The sequence below is a fragment of the Panthera leo genome, chromosome A2 (genome assembly GCF_018350215.1).
Source record: "Panthera leo isolate Ple1 chromosome A2, P.leo_Ple1_pat1.1, whole genome shotgun sequence".
Lineage (NCBI taxonomy): Eukaryota > Metazoa > Chordata > Mammalia > Carnivora > Felidae > Panthera > Panthera leo.
In genome coordinates, this window is record NC_056680.1 from 125,600,777 (window position 1) to 125,617,219 (window position 16,443).

General features: G+C 41.8%; 1 protein-coding gene across 3 annotated transcripts in view; it reads right to left on the reverse strand.

Annotated features, from left to right (window-relative positions):
• AOAH (acyloxyacyl hydrolase) overlaps positions 1-16,443 on the reverse strand; it is a 168,451-nt gene that overhangs the window by 80,280 nt on the left and 71,728 nt on the right. For all 3 annotated transcript variants that reach the window (XM_042922170.1, XM_042922186.1, XM_042922177.1), the window contains exons 9-12: positions 16,278-16,348; positions 15,313-15,361; positions 14,042-14,090; positions 12,053-12,147 (exon numbers count right to left, since the gene is read on the reverse strand). In XM_042922170.1, the coding sequence (XP_042778104.1) occupies positions 12,053-12,147; positions 14,042-14,090; positions 15,313-15,361; positions 16,278-16,348 (264 nt within the window). The remainder of the gene's footprint in view (positions 1-12,052; positions 12,148-14,041; positions 14,091-15,312; positions 15,362-16,277; positions 16,349-16,443) is intronic.

The following is a 16,443-nucleotide window of genomic DNA, read 5'->3' on the forward strand; positions in this document are numbered from 1 at the left end:
CATGCTTAGCTAATTACACCTAACATGCCAGCACTAGGGTGGAGTAGGCCAACTTTTTAGTATAAAGGGGCTTTGGTCTCTGTTGTGACTACTCAGTTCTGCCATTGTAGTGGAAAAGCAGCCACTGACAATATGTAAATGAATGTGCATGCTGTGTTTCATTGAAACTTTATTTACCAAAAAAAGGGAGGGACCACATTAGGTTCAAGGGTCATAGTTTGCTGACTTCTGCTCTAGGCTCCAATGTATTCAGTTTGTGTCTGGGCTCCATGTTTAACTGCATTATCTTGGGTAAGTTAGTTATCCTAAGTCTTCATTTCTTCATCTATAAAACACACATAATAATGGGGTCATTTCAGTGCTTTTTTTTTTTTTAGAGAGAGAGAGACAGAGTGCCAGCATGGGAGTGGGGTGATGGGGGGCAAGAGAGAGAGAGAGAGAGACAGAGAGAGAGAATCTTAAGCAGCCTCCATGCTGATGTAGGGCTTGATCCCACAACCCTGGAATCATAACCTGAGCTGACATCAAAAGTCAGACACTTATCTGACTAAGCTGCCCAGGGGTCCCTCATTTCAGTATTAAATGAGATAATACTAAGTACAATGCCTGGCATTTGGTAAACATATGGTAATATTTGCTTAATGTAATTATTATAATTGTGAGTTAATCTATCTTTCCAACTAGACTTTAAGCTCCTTGAGGTTAGAGACGGCTTTTCATGTCTATGGCCTGAGTTGTTCACCCTTATCTATTTTCTGTGCCTTTAATAATAGAACTCCCACAGTGTTAGCTGGGCACATGGCTGTACTTCCCAGCCTCGGTTACAGCCTAGTGTGAGCATGTGACTGGGTTCTGGACAATGAGGTGTGTAAGAGAGTAACACATGCCACCTCTGTGTCAAATACTTCCAGAGGATGTCTGTGTCCTCACTTGGTCCTTTTTCCTTCCTACAGGAGGGAGGTGAACAAAGCAGGAGCAGCCACCGTGAACCCAGAGGTGGAAGCTGCATGTTGAGGATGGCCAAACTATCCTGCCAGCCCTGGAGTGCTTCCCTCTGGATTATTATATGAAAGGAGACCACATTTTCATCTTAAGTCACTTAATTTGGCGATTCTTTGTTACAGCAGCTGAACCTATACCCTGCTTGATTAATTACTAGTCTTTTAAGAAGGGCTGACCCACCTGCTATTCTTTCTGGCTCTCAAATATGTTACCAACATGCAAACATGACCTTTTTGATCCTTATCGATCTATTTTTTCTCGGGGTCTTTATCAATCAGTCTTTAAATTATTGGCTCAGTGTTGCTGTCCTCAATTTCTCTTCCTGGAATCTTTGGACCTTCTCTTTCAGAATGCTCCCCTTGGTTTTCTTCTAGGAATTATGGCTTAGCCAATCTGACCAATCTGTGAGCCATTGCCTTGAATAGAAAATCCCTAGGAAATCACTCAGAAGCCAGGCATTTGGCAAGGGCTAGGCTGGGTGATCTCCATTCTTTTTACCCCAAGGAATGGCATGGAGGGAATTAGCTGAATGAACTAATGAATGACTGGAGTGTAGCAATCAATTCCAGTCATCCAAAATTATTTCTAAATGCCAGGGTTTTCCTCTTTCCACATCCTAACTGATTCAAGACTCTAAATGTTTTTCCTATGATGAGTCAGTTTCCTGAGACCCAGTTTATGGTTGAGGAACTTGAGGGAGAGCAAAGCTAAGTGGTAAATGTAATTAACTAGGGGGCAAGAAATTACATCTAGTCTTCGTAGCACGCTGGATCACACAGGTGTTTACCGACTCATGCTGCCTCTCTCTGAGCAAATCTCCATCTAATGTGCTGGGAGAGCAGGCATATGGGCTGAGTAATTATAAATGCCTTTCAGAAGTATGGTGCTTAAAATAATTTCCTCTTATAGTTTTTCATAACACCGGGTGTTTGTCTTTTTAATTCTTGCAGAAGGCAGTGAGGGCTAAGATCACAAATGTTTTCAGAAGAATGAGCCTGCAACAGCATCCTACTTTGCTGGCAGATAAGAGCCCCAAACGCTCACCTTGAGTGGGAAGAAAAGGGCATTACATTGATCCGGCCTCAAGGCAAGAGCCCGTCTGGCCTGTGCCCGTGAACAGAGAATGGGAATAGAACACTCTGTCTCTTGTGGCCTGATAGCTGCTGGAGAAAAGGATTCACCATGGTGAATACAACTCTCTTTTTCAGGCAGAATAAATGAGGAGTAACTAGAATTGAGACTTCTCTTCTCACTGTTTAGCATCTTTAATCTACTAGCCGGCAAGGTGTCTAAGGGGCAGAAAATATAATTTTGTCCAATTTTACTGAACTACAGTCTTTCCTCATCTTGAAAAAATAATAATAATAAAGTACTCTAATTCTTAAGTATTTCTGGAGTTGACATGAATCTAGCCGAGGTAGAATTTCCATATTTTATGTGCACCATGAAAATCAGCCTTTATGCTTAATAGAAGCTTTGGGCTCACTGTTAAATCCAGAGAGCAGGAAGCAGGGCAGGTTAGGGAGAGTCAGGGTGAGAGCTTTGATACTTGCCTGTGCGGTCTGTGGGCTAATAAAGGTCAACCAAACTTGATCTACACACTCATCTCAAAGAGTCCAATGAAGCACATGTGGGCTTGAAAGACTGGAGCCGCTTTGCTCTTGGGTGAATATGCATTTTCTGCAGCCAGATTAAGGATTCATTTTGTCCTTGACACAGCATGAAATTCAATCTGCGCCTACTTACCCTACAGACAACAGCCTGCCGGGGGTCGTGCTAAGATTTTATAATAGTACAGGCAACAGCCTTCGCTAGCAACATAAACATTTGGGAAATTGTATTTCAGAATCTCTTCTCCCTCCTCTTTCCCCCAGCCCCAACCCGTCATGCAATTCTGGTTCAGTGAAATGCAGCATTTAATATTTTGGAAATAATTTTCGAACAGATGGGGAAGAGGCAGGAGGGCAGCATCTAATGCTGGCCTTGATGATCTCTCTGCCTCCCTTCCGTTCTCAACAAAACATCTCAAGCAGTGAATGTTTTTCCTTTGAAGGAAAAAAAAAAGCACGAAAGTGTTTTCAAATCCACTCGTTTTTCTTTGCAATCTTTCTAAGTTGAGATCTTTCCTGTGGCATGGGAAGCTTATTCTGGATCTGACTACTAGGAGACCTCAGAGAGAAGCTAGGGTTGTTTAAGGAGGGAGGAGGGGAAAAACCAGCTTTCTGCCCTCAGCCGAATGAGGCTCAGAACCTTTGTTTCTGCAGAACCAGTAGGGTGATTCTTCACACTCTCTTTATTGAACTACAAATATCTTTCCAGATGAACACACTCCTAATCTAATTAGCTGTAAACAGGCCTCTCGGGTGCCACACTGCTTAACTAGAGGATGGCAAGAAGGGTGGAGAAGAGTAGGCTGTGGCAGGAAAGATACCCACCACTGTGGATTCCTTTCCATAGGCACAGTTGGGATGGGGTGATGTATTTGCAGCAGTGTTTTCTGCTTTTAGGGAAGCAAAGGCCAAGAAATGTTGAAGTCTCATAAAGGGCAGAATTATGAAACAATGAGTAATTGGGTTTCTACAGCACTTCCCTCTCTTTCCAGATGATATGATGTATTCCTTGGCACAGGAGAGAAAGCCAGGGCACCAAAAACGTGGGGTCCTGAAGGGTTTTGGTTGATGGTACCTATTCCCACTGTCGAACCCTGAGTGAGGCCACACAGCTGGGTGTATGCCACAGTTCCTTACCCGAGGAACCTTGAGATTCAAGCATCAGTCACATGCCTTCCTCTAGCTTCTGGTAAAATCCCATCTTCCTTTTTGTTCCCTATCCTTGGTGTCAGCAATGATTAATCTCTTCAGAAACTGCCTTTGAGTTCTAATACCTATGTAATCAGTTGTGTGTATGAAATGCAACTCCAGTGTAGCCAGTCTCCTGTATTAAATCCCTTCGGTTGGAATGCTTTTATTTTCCTGATTGGTCCCTGCTAAATGTTGACTCTGACCCTGACTAGAAACCCAAGGCTCCATCTGCTGAATTAGCCAAAAGTTTGGGGGCTCTCTTCCTTTGTGGTGACATTACTAAAAGACTCTCAAATAGTTAGACCCACGGGCAGAGGGTGCATTCTCAGTGGACACTCTCTTGGGGAATCTCACACATTCTAATATGCTCTGGAAATCTTGGGTTGAGAGGCTAGTCCACACTATGCTGAAGGAGTCCCATTTTACCCTAAAACATTTTATCTTAGAGTACCTCTTTCCTGGCATTTATAGATGTAAAGAATTTGGAAAGCCACTGCAGTACTCCACAACCACTTCTTTCTTTTGTAAATCCTCAAAATTTGGACATTAGAAGCAGTAGGAAAACTGTGACAATGGTTCTCAAAATACGGTCTGGGGGATCACTGGGGACCTTTGAGACCCTCACCAGGAGTTCATGAGCACACTATTTTCATCATAATACTGAGACTTGATTTGCCTTTCTCACTTTCACTTTTATTTCACTCATGAGGGTACAGGGTAGTTTTCAAGAGGCTACATCCATATATATTAAAACAGATTGAAGAGGGAAGCAGATATAGGGATCCAGCTATCTATAGGCAGATACCAAAGAGATTCACAAAAGTGGGAAAGAAAACTACTCTTCTAACTTATTTTGTTGTTTGTTTTGGAAAATAAAGTTATGTCATAAAAATATGCCATTTATATTGATGTATTTCTTATTGTTATTGTCAAATGAATTAATGAATAATTCATGGCTGAACCTTCTGACCGCAGAGGGTGGTGGGCGGAGGGAGAAGAGGTACAATCAGATATGATTCTTCTGGCTGGGCAGATGTCCAAAGCTGGCTCCCTATAACGAGGGCTCTGAGAGGCCCTGCTGGGAACATGGGACTAACCTCACAGGCAGCTAGTGCATTCTCCTAACCCCATCTAGTCTTTTAGGTTTCATGCTCCAGGCCCTGGTCATCTGGAGGTTACCCTCCACAGTGAAGTCATCAGCAGGTGATCTTCTCCAGGATTTTTAATGATCCAGGCTGGCTCTCCCTTCCTGGGGTCCACATACTTGCCCCGGGACACACACTCTTTCTATCTTGTTGCCTCAGTCACCATGCTTACACTATTCACGAGAGTGTCAGACACCAGCCCTTGTGACCCCAGTCTCTGGAGACAGCTATCTGAGTCTGCTAGTGGTCACCTACACTGAGGGGAAAACATGTTCACCCTTCCCCAAGGGGAGAGCTGAGCTCCACTGCCATGCTGACTCCAGCCATTCCCTGCCTCAACTCATAGACCTCCGAGGTTGGGCCTTAAGCTACAGGTTGCAGAAATGATTTTCACTCCCTTCTTTTGTATGTCCTGTGGAAAGTGGGAATAGTTGGGGCCTCAGTTGAAACTTAGGTAGAAATAAATACCCCAATTTGTAATATCCTATTATAAAACTATCCCAAATTTCTGATGAGATAGTCATCATTATTTATATTTTTTAGATGAGGAAATTAATTTCAGAAAGGATAAGTGGCTAAGCTAGGACTCGAACTCAGATCTGATTCAAGGTCCAAAATTACTTTAAATAGAGATAACTTAGGGGCTGGAAATGCCCCTCTGGGCACTTGCTCTTGACTCAAGGTGTCAGTTTCATACATGGCTCTCATGCTATCAGTTGGGTGGCCATACATCCCAATTTGTCTGGACCAATCTAGGTCAATGCCCATTGTCCTCATATAATTATCAGTCATGATCCCTCTTCTCTCAGGTTTGGACAACAAATTACAAGTTCACCATAACCATTAGGGGTTGGGGGTATGGTGCAGAAGAACCAGAGGCACCAGAAATTTCTTAGGGGGACAGACTCTTCCTGAAGAGTCTTCAAAACCTGGCTTTGACACTCTAGGGAAGATCTGCATTAGAGGGGTGAAGTCAGTGAGGCAGTCTTTCCAGATGCAGGGATGCCTGAACAGCCCTGAGTAAAGCCCAGCCAGGTGGGACACTGGCTCTGGAGGGTGGTCTCTTCAGGAGCTGGCTGTAAAGTCCACAGGGTGGGAAGGGTATGAGAAAAATACATGTCTACTGTTAATTCCAGATAACTTCTGCATTTGTCCTTTTCTTTTCTTCCCCATTGTACTCTTGTAGCTTAGGACACTTTCACTAGAAGATGAACAACTAGCTGGTCTCCTTTCCTGTTTTCCTCCCAATCCAATCCATCCTGCTATTGAAATCGGAGTGATTTTTCTAAAATTCAAATAAGACTGCTACTATTTCTCAGTTAAAAACCCTTTGGTGGCTTCCTATTGCCTTCAGGATAAACTCTGAATTTCTTAATGTGGCTTCAAGGGCCTTTGAGATCTGGCTCTTATGCACCTTCCTAGACTCTTCTCGTACCTTCTCCACCTTGCTCCCACTTACCATCTAGTTCAGCCACACTAAACTTCCCAGAATGCTGAACCCTCTTACTTGTGAGCCTTTGCGTGTGCTCTTTCTGCTGCTAGCACACTCCTCACTGCTAGGACCAAACTGCCTGAATTCCTTCTTTCCTTGGGTGTGGGGAGTGTGTATGCATCACAGCAGCTCTGGAATTTGCTGGTCTGCATTTCCCCCCAAGGCCTGAAGCCCTCTGAAGACCTGGTTCTTTCCATCTTCTTCACCTCTGTGTCATTAGCCCCTATCACACGGCTTGGCACGCAGCAGGTCCCAGGTTAGTATTTGGTGACATTTTGTTTACTTGCCACAAGCATTAAAAACCAAATAATCAGGGTGCCTGGGTGACTCAGTCGGTTAAGTATCCGACTCTTGATTTCGACTCAGGTCATGGTCTTATAGTTCGTGAAATCAAGGCCAGCGTCACTATCAGTGCAGAGGGTGCTTGGAGTTCTCTCTCTCTCCCTGTCTTTCGCTGCCCCCCCACCTCAAAATAAATAAATTAATTAAAAAAAAAAATCCAAAAGCCAAACAATCAAAACACAAGACATCAGAACTCAACATACCTCATGGATGTCTGCTAGGCACAGTACTCATGCATACTCTGACTCCCTGTGCAAATGAGGAGGTTGTATAGATAATAGGTTTTAAAAATGAGAAGTTTTTTGGGGGGTGCGTGAGTGGCTCAGTTGGTTGAACATCTGACTTTAGCTCAGGTCATGATCTTGCAGTTCGTAGGTTTGAGCCCCGCATTGGGCTCTGTGCTGACAGCTCAGAGCCTGGAGCCTGCTTCTAATTCTGTGTCTCCCTCCCTCTCTGCCCCTCTCCCCACTCACACTCTGTCTCTCCTTCTCTCTCTCTCTCTCAAAAATGAATAAATGTTAAAAAATTTTTTTTTAAAAATAAATAAAAATGAGAAGTTTTTTTTTTTTTTTAAAGAAGTGTGATCCATAGTAGCCCAGAAATGAATCAGCTCAATATCCAGTCATGAACAGATGGTTCAGTAGATTATGGCTTGTATACTGAAAAGGATACTATAGAACCCTGACAAATATAATGAATGTAAAGACTAAGTAGCAATGTAGGAAAATGATTATAATTAGTGCTAATTGAAAGAAAGAAGAATGGCCAATTGCATACTTGCTACTCTTGTGACTACATAATGTGTGTGTGTGTGTGTGTGTGTGTGTGTGTGTGTGTGTGTGTGTAGTGAGGGTGGAGTTCTGGGAAGGAGAGGAAAAATACTTCTAAATTTAAGATGGTGGGGATGTTTTTTTTTTTAACCTCTCAAAATTGGTTCTAATATTGATTTTAAATCTTCTTTTTTTACCCCAATAAGAATAATATTAAAAGAATACTTTTAAAAACCAATCTGATACTCCAAATTGTTAAAATGGTTCTCTCTGGGTGGTAGAATTAAGGAGAATTTTAATGATTTCTTAATAATTTCTATATTTGCTTATTTTTCTCCATTGAATGTTTAACATTTATAATTAGACAAAATCAATACTACAAATATTTACTTTCTTTTGTCTCTCTCTTTGGGAAGATATACTTCTTTCCCCATTATCTTGGGCATGGCCGTGTGACTTGCTTTGACCAATACATTGATGGTGGACATGATGCAGCAAATGTATTTGCATAGGGGGCCTTGCCCTCTTGCATTTCTGCCACTACCATGAAAAGAATATGTTCTGGATAGATTCTAGGAAAAACCAGGAAAAATGAGAGACACGTGGAACAGACCTAGACCCAATCTTTAGCTTGGAGCCAAGACCAACAGAATCTAAGTTAGGACAGCTGACTCTAGACAACCCACAGATGTGCGAGTGAGAAGAAATGTGGATTGTTGGAAGACATTGAGACTTGGGGTGGTTTGTACAGTATTATTTTGAGAAATAATATTTTGATAAATCTTCATTTTTAATGCTAACTTTCTAAGCAAAATCTCTCTTTTATTCTTGTCACATCTTCCATCATATAAAAGGCATTCCACAGAAGTGGCCCAGGCTTGGAATGACTGTGCTAAATTTTAGCTTGAAGAAGAATGTTAACCTAGGGAGAACTTCTAAGAACACTAGAACATCAGAGGCTTGACGACAAGGTGACAAAATGACACTAGAACTGTAGTGTTGTCCCTAGCTTCAACGCATTATCAACATATTGGTGAGATTCATGAATCCCAATTACTATTATGCCCGATCTGTGTTCCACATCAGCTCTATGTTATTGTCATTCTCATGGTCGTTTCTCAACACTACTTATTTATTGCCAAAACGTGACAGGGGATGGGGTGGGAACTACAGGTTTCCCTGGCTATCCAAAAGCGGAGTGTTCCCAAAGCTCAAGTTAGGCCACATTGCTTTTCTCAAAGACCTACGTTAGTATGGTAACAGCTTTTTTCGTGAAAGTGAAAATCTTCTTTAGATTTCTTTTGCTTGGCAAGAAAAGGGGACTAATATAGGTCTTCTGTAAAGGCAAAGAGGCATAAAACAAACTTTCAGAAAGCAGGGCATACCTATAACCTGAACCCCAACCAACAAATGCCAAGTTGCAGGATTTCAAATCAGTTTGTTGTCGCAAATCCCAGATTAAAAAATGTTACAATTCAAATCCCAATTGTCAGAACTCCAGGATGGGGCCAGCTGCTGGGCTTTTGAGAGTGATTTCTTTTAAAGTGGCTTCTCAGCGGGTCTTTCTCTTCCCCAGAAATTTAGCACACTGCAGAACGAGCTGCCAGTTCTGGTGAGAGTTTGTGAGAGGCCGTTCTTTCCAGGAGAAACCCAAGGTGAGAGGCACCGTTCACCTCAGCCTCCAGAGGCCTGGGTGTGGGGTAAGGAGGACAAGCACCAAAACATGGACCAGTTTGCTTAGCTGCCACCACTGCCCTACATGAGTGCACGTCAATCTCCTTTTTATTTGGGTTGAATCTAACACAGATCTCCAAAGCGTTTGCACAGCCCTCAGATCACTGAAGCCGTATGGCCTTGCCTGAGATTGTTCCTACCATCATTTATAGAGTTTCTGGTTACGTGGTTTGTTCAAGATGACAATGACAGGAAATGATTCTTCCACCTGTTGGCTATGTGGCCTTAGGCAGTCTACTCAACCTCTCTGAGTATCTGTACAGTGAAGTTACGTTCTAACAATACCTACCTCAGAGGGCTTTTACAAGTATTAATAAAGCAGTACTTTGGTGTTAGCTGTTTGCTCAAAACAAAACACAACAATCCCCCAAATCTTGGATTACAATATTTGGTACATACAAAGTACAAATCCACTGAAGAAAAATAAGAAAAAAAGTTACCCAGTGTTCTACGATCCAAAGATACCAGTGTTAACATACCAATCTACAACCTTCTAATTATTTTCTGTTTTTTTATTTTTTATTTCTAAAATTTTTTTTCTCATGTTTGCTCTTAAAAGTAATTCTTTGATGAATACATGTATATAGATTCTTTGGCGAATGATCATTTTTAGAGGTAAATTTCCAAATATAGAATTAATGGTCCAAATCACAAATGTTTTAATATCACTTTATATGTATTATCAAATTGCCTTTCAGAGAAGTTCTAGCAACATAAACACTGTTGGTGAATGAACATCTCCATTTCACTATATTTTTGGTGAAACTAGTCCTTTATCATTTTTTAATCTTTATCTGTTTAACAGATGATAAATGATATTCCATTGCTGTTTTAATTTGTCTTTCTTTTGTTATTCTTAAAGATGAAACTATTTTTCTTTTCTTTTTTTTCTTTTGCATGGATGTTTATTTATTTATTTATTTATTTACATCCAAGTTAGTTAGCATATAGTGCAAAAATGATTTCAGTAGATTTCTTAATGCCCCTTACCCATTTAGCCCATCCCTCCTCCCATAAGCCCTCCAGCAACCCTCTGTTTGTTCTCCACATTTAAGAGTCTCTTATGTTTCGTCCCCCTCCCTGTTTTTATATTATTTTTGCTTCCCTTCCCTTATGTTCATCTGTTCTGTATCTTAAAGTCCTCATATGAGTGAAGTCAAATAATATTTGTCTTTCTCTGACTAATTTCACTTAGCATAATACCCTCTAGTTCCATCCATGTACTTGTAAATGGCAAGATTTCATTCTTTTTGATGGCCAAGTAATACTCCATTGAAACTATTTTTCTATTTAGTGGTTATGTTCTTGATTATTAAAAAATAAAATTTATTATTTCCATGCAGGAACTGTTTGTTATTAGGGGATTTAAATGTTGCCTTATATTTTATAAATTTGTCCTAGTTTTTCATTTGTCTTTTAACTTTATGGATTTTTTGACATTGCATACATTTGAAAATGTTATATAATGAAATCTAGTAATATCTGGAATGGTAATCTGGAATACTTCTTAAAATAATTTGTTTTTTCAGAAGGGCATATGTCTGTTGTTTTCTGAATCTTTGAAAAACTGAGAATAAATTTCTGTGGCCCTCATGTAAGAACAAACAATATCTTGGCAGTTAGGGCCTTTTTCACACATAATCCTCAAAACATCATAGAAACCACTCCACTATTTTCTGAAGCTTAGAATTGAGAGGTAAGTCTGATGCCAAAAGGATTTTTTCCTCCTACTGTGTACCCTGTTTGTTGTTGTTGTTTTGGGGCAGAATGATCGCAAGATGTTTCTTTATATTTGGAATTAAAAAAGAAAAAACAAGACATGGTAAAGAGATGGTCTACTTGATACTTTGGCCTGGTGCTCAGTGCAGGTTTGGGATTGAAGACAAGGATTCTCTCAACTCAGGAAAGTTATCTTTTATTATTTATTTTGTCACCACTTCCTCTCTGGCTGATGTGTTCTCTTTTTTGGGGTTCCTATTCGATCTCCAGAACCCATCCTGCATGCCTCTTTTTTGAGTTCCAGAATTTGCCCAGCCGGTGGGCTGGTTTGCCTATCTTACTTTTTGCATTGTCCAACTTGCTAGTCAGTGTTACCACTGGATTCTCACATCAGGTAATTACTGTTCTTTCTCCCAAAAGTAGTCTTTCCTGATCTCAAATTGCTCCTTTTTCATGTGTACAATCTTCTCTTGACTATTGTTGAGAATCTGAATTTAATATTTTACAAAATGTCACTCTCTCTCCTATAGCAAGCTTTTTTTCAAAAGAGCACTCTTCTTTTGAGATCACGAGCATTTTTTTTATATATCCAGATGTTTCCCTGTCTGCTCATCTTTACAAAGGGAGGGCTTCTTCTGAGAAGAAGAGGTCAAGAAAGAATTTATAATTCCTGTAATTTAATTTTCTCTGAATCAGAGTTTCAGGGTTCCAGGAGAGGAAAAAGGGAACCATACCCAGAGATGGCCATATGACAAGGGCTTCTCCATTGTGCCGAAGTTTCCTTTCCACCTGGCGGGGCATCATCCCCCTTCTCTAATGGACAGGATAGTTCTTGTTATGAACCTGTGGTGACAATGCCCTCACATTTCTTATCACATTGTTTGAAATGAACTGAGCTGAAATGGCTGTGGATGTGCCTTTTATAGCAGATTTTGCTGAGGAGGGAAATTTGCACCTGTTTGGAGTTGGCATCCCATTTACAGAAAGCAAGGGGGAGCAAACACAAAGGCCAGCACATCCGGGATGATTACTGACAAAATTACTTACCAAAGACATCTGTGAAGCTGTGATCCATTCGGGAGAGATGTGGAAATGAGCCCCTGCTGAGTCTCCTAGCAAAATGATTCCCCTGGGCTGTGAACCTGGGTGGGACAATTTATTTGCATTATTTATGCACTCGAGTAGTTTGAGCCTCCAGATTGGGTGGTTAGGAGACTAGATACCCTGGTGTGTATTTCATGCACAGAGCATCATAACAGTGATGCATTGCCGCTTTTCAAGTGTTGGGAAGTGAGGGAGATCACATTTTGGAGCTGAATGAGATTTCTAGGCCATCAGAACTGCTAGCTAAGCTGTACAGATGCAGGTGTGTTTCCTAGCTCAGCATAAAACAAACTGCTGTGCAACATCACGAGTGAAGGATGGATGAATAAATAAATCAAAACTTTATCTGAACTCAGAAATACACCCTAAATTTTAGTTTTGGAAATTGCTCTCTTGAATTCTGTTATAATTCATTTGAAGAATTCCTCTTATCATGGAGCAATTTTGATTCTTCAAAAATGTTATGGTCTTTTAAAGCCCTTAATCCATGTACACAACAGCACTGGATGGACAATCCTGGCTGATTCATGGGAGATGAACATAAAAAGGTACCTGCGCAGGCCTATTTGGAGGTTAGGAATCACTTAATCTGCTTCTGAGGCCCATCTACACAATCCATTTACTTGTGGGTGATGCATGTACTCTTTTAAATCCCTTAAGATGCTGAAAGAATCAACTGATGCCTACCAGAGTCAGGGACGCCTCTCTCCCCTAGCTCCAAATCCCCCAAATCATGCTGGAGGATTGTCTAGCCTCATTTCAGTGGCTCCTTATCTTGGGCATCAGTGACAATTAGCTCTCGGACTGAATGCTGAGTGACTGAGCACCTGGACTGAGAAGGTCCAGGACATCCAGGAGGGCTTGGGATGTGGGGTGTCCAAGAGGCTTCCCACAGTGATCCCAGAGCCTCACATGAAGATCTTTCGCTTAGATTTGAGTTTGTTTATTTATTTGTCATTTGTTCATTCATTGTTTATTCATCCAATAAACATTTCTAAACTGCAAACTATGCACTGAATCTTTACATTTTCTATTCCCTTTCTACCCCTCTGAGATTTTAAAGACAATTAGACTAAGTTGATTGAGGTCAAGGACTGTATCACGTTTGCCCAGGAAAACTCAGAGCCAAGTATAGTATAGCTTTGGTGCAGAATAGGAATAGGTATTCAGGAAATATATGTCGGATGAATGAATGAATGAATGAATGAATGAATGAGTGAATGAACAAATGATTGAAATGCTTTTAAGTTTTACGGAAAAGCATTGCATAAACATAAAAAGTGGTGCTACCAGAGGGTATTGTTTGAGATACTTTAGGTATCACCAGGAGCATATTTTCAGTAGTGTGTCGGTGATTATAGGTTTCTCCTAACAGTACTGGTAGCTCAGATGTCTGGGGAATTTGGGCTTTAGAATGCAGAGCTTTTGCTCAGCTATTTTTGGGAACTCTCAATGGCTGTAACTTGGAGGTCTCCCTCAAGTCACCCAGATACGAATCTTTAGCCCAGTTGACACAGGGACTCAGTCAGTATAAGCCTGGATGTCTGACCTTGTAGTCTATTGAGAAGGACATGAAGAATATGAGAAATGATCACCTCTATTTTCTTATTTGCAGAAGTGCTAGATTTCAGTTACCTTGTATTCTATCCTACAGCCCTTTCTGGCCTGATCGTTATGGTTTCCAATCCCCACATAAAGGAGTCAGTTAAACAAATTCAGTTTTGCTTTTTCTAGATCCATTTTCTCTTGTCTCCATTTTCTGCAATCTTGTTCATGTCTTTTTCTGATTTTTTCATGAAAATAAAGGTCAAATGGTCAACTTTAAATTGTAGCATCAGGCATTTCCTCACTTTGGGTGGTCTGCTCCCTTCAATCTGACTCAGTCTAGAAAAGTGTCCTGTTGTAATAATCACACGAATTTACAATTCATACCTTCACAGAACTTCTTCTCATATGGAATTCCATCTTTTGGATCAACACCCTTTAAAAGAGAAATGATGAGATTAGCTGTTTGTTTTAAGATTTATGAGACGTATATACTGAGGCCTTCCCTAACGGCTTTAAAAAGTACAAAGGCAAACCGGTGGATAAAACCCATTAATGTCTTTTGAGCCCTTAATTCAACGTAGCAACACTGTGTAAATGAGGTGGGCTTTAAGTTGCTGGGGCAGGAATGAGGAGGGATCCAGAAGCGGGACTAGCAGATTCAGGGCAGCGTCTGGAGTGCTGCAGTGTGACCGCGAGGGGGCGCTGTGGACCCACCGGGTGATGGGGCCACAAGGTCAGTGTGTATTCTGCAGTCTCTGAGCTGGAGCTCTAAGTGTCCTGACATCTCCACTTCCTAAGGACTGATGCTTCCAGAGCAGCGATTCTCGTCAGAGCTGGATCCCTCCCCACTCCCACCCCCCATGGACATTTGGCAATGTCTAGAGACATGTCACAACAGGGGGAGGGGGAGAGACTGGCATCTAGTGGGTAGAGGCCAGGGATGCTGCTGCACATCCTACCATTTCCAAGGGACCTGAATTTCCAAGACTCCAGTACTTGGTTGGGATTTCTTCTATTGTTCTAATTAATTATGTACTTTCATACTTGATTTTGTATTTTGGTATTCTTTTCCTTCATGAGGACTCTCAAATCCTATATTAGCTCAAGACCTCACAAAACGTGGGGCTGCTGCCATTGTTGTTCTCAGGTAAGTGCTTGGCCTTCCTCCTTTCTTCCCTCTTTCTGCCTGAAAGCTGAAAATCTGATATTCATAGAGAACTGGGGCACCAGCATTAGATGTCTCAAGAGGTGGGTAGTGGGATAACTACAGGGGAGTTTCCACCCTGCCTGGCTAGGTTCATGAGACAGAAAAGAAATGGCTGGATGGTGTGGTGGCAGCAAGAGGTTTGCTCCAATAGCTGGGTCGCGATTTGGTAACAGCGTTCTTTATTTAATGTCCTATGACTGAACACAGAATAAAGGGGTTAGCGGTGGGTGATCTTAGACAAGCTTAACGGGGCTTTGACTGAGAGACCCTCAACTCTCATCCCATCACTGACATCATGTACGATTGGAGTCTATCCTCCTCTTTAAAGTTGCAGAAAAAGATTTGCTTTTGTCTGTCACCTCCTTCTTTAGGTCTGACTAAAGCCAATAGGTTTTTAAGGAGGGCAGAAAGCAAGAGAACAGGGTTAAATTTGAATTTAGTTGCTTACCCAAATGCCATTACAGTTTGAATCCTCATGTACATCCCAGTTATCTGGCCTAAGAGGAAAACATCAACATTGGTTTTCAGCATATACTTGTTGCTCTGCGAATGTTAGCTGAATGAATGAATGAATGAATGAATGAGTGAGTGAATGAGTGCTCAATGAAGTGTCACTGATAGACAACAGGTTCTTCAAAGAGGAGTGACACACATTATTGTCAGTGGCACACAGAAGCCTCTACTTGGCCTTGTTGCCATGATCTTGATTTTGGATATTTTCTGGGCACCCTGGACCAAATCCAGCCTTTTAACAACGGCCTATATTCATGCACTGTGTTGTTGTGGAACAGTGCTGATGGGCAGAGTGAATGAATCTGCCGTCCGCCTTATTTACATAGGCGAAGCCATTACAGTGATGCCTCTAAAATCCCACACATCTGGTAAATTGAATGCTTTGGCTCTGTAATCACAGCTAAAATGAAGATTGGCGTATCCCCGCCCCCCCCCTTTTTTTTTTGGCATATCCAGTTTTTGAACATCAACCTGGGACTAAAATGTGACATGTGCTCCATTCACAGACCTCTGTCCTCACTCCTAGGGGGAGAGGCTGCTGTTTCTGGGCTCAGTCCTGTATGCAGAAGTCGTGCAGAAGGCCAGACACATGTCCACCATAGCCTGCTGCCTTGCTTCTCTCTCCCACTAGATGGTAAGCTCCGTGAGAGGAGGCCCTTCTGCCATTTTGTTTACTGCCCAACATGAGGCAGAGTGTTGACAATTAGCAGGTGCCCGATGAGCACTTCCCGGACAGATGATGAACGAATGCTGTTCTTTCCTCACTGAGCTTTACTTCAGTAGGGACAAGGAGGTCCCTTGTCTCTGTAAATACAAATCCCCTAGGCTGGGGATGGGATTACACCTCAGGCCTCCTTTAAAGAAGGTAATTTTCCAAATCAGTGACCAGCAGAGACGTACCTCCTGCCCGGGTATGCCATCTTGTTGCTGTCATTGCAATCCCTCCCTCGCCAGTGATAGCCCCTCAGCGTCTGAAATTGAAGAGCACACACAGGAAGGGTCATTTCCACTGTTATTATCCATGAGGAAGGACAGTCAGAGCTGTCTGAGGGGTACTGACATGTGC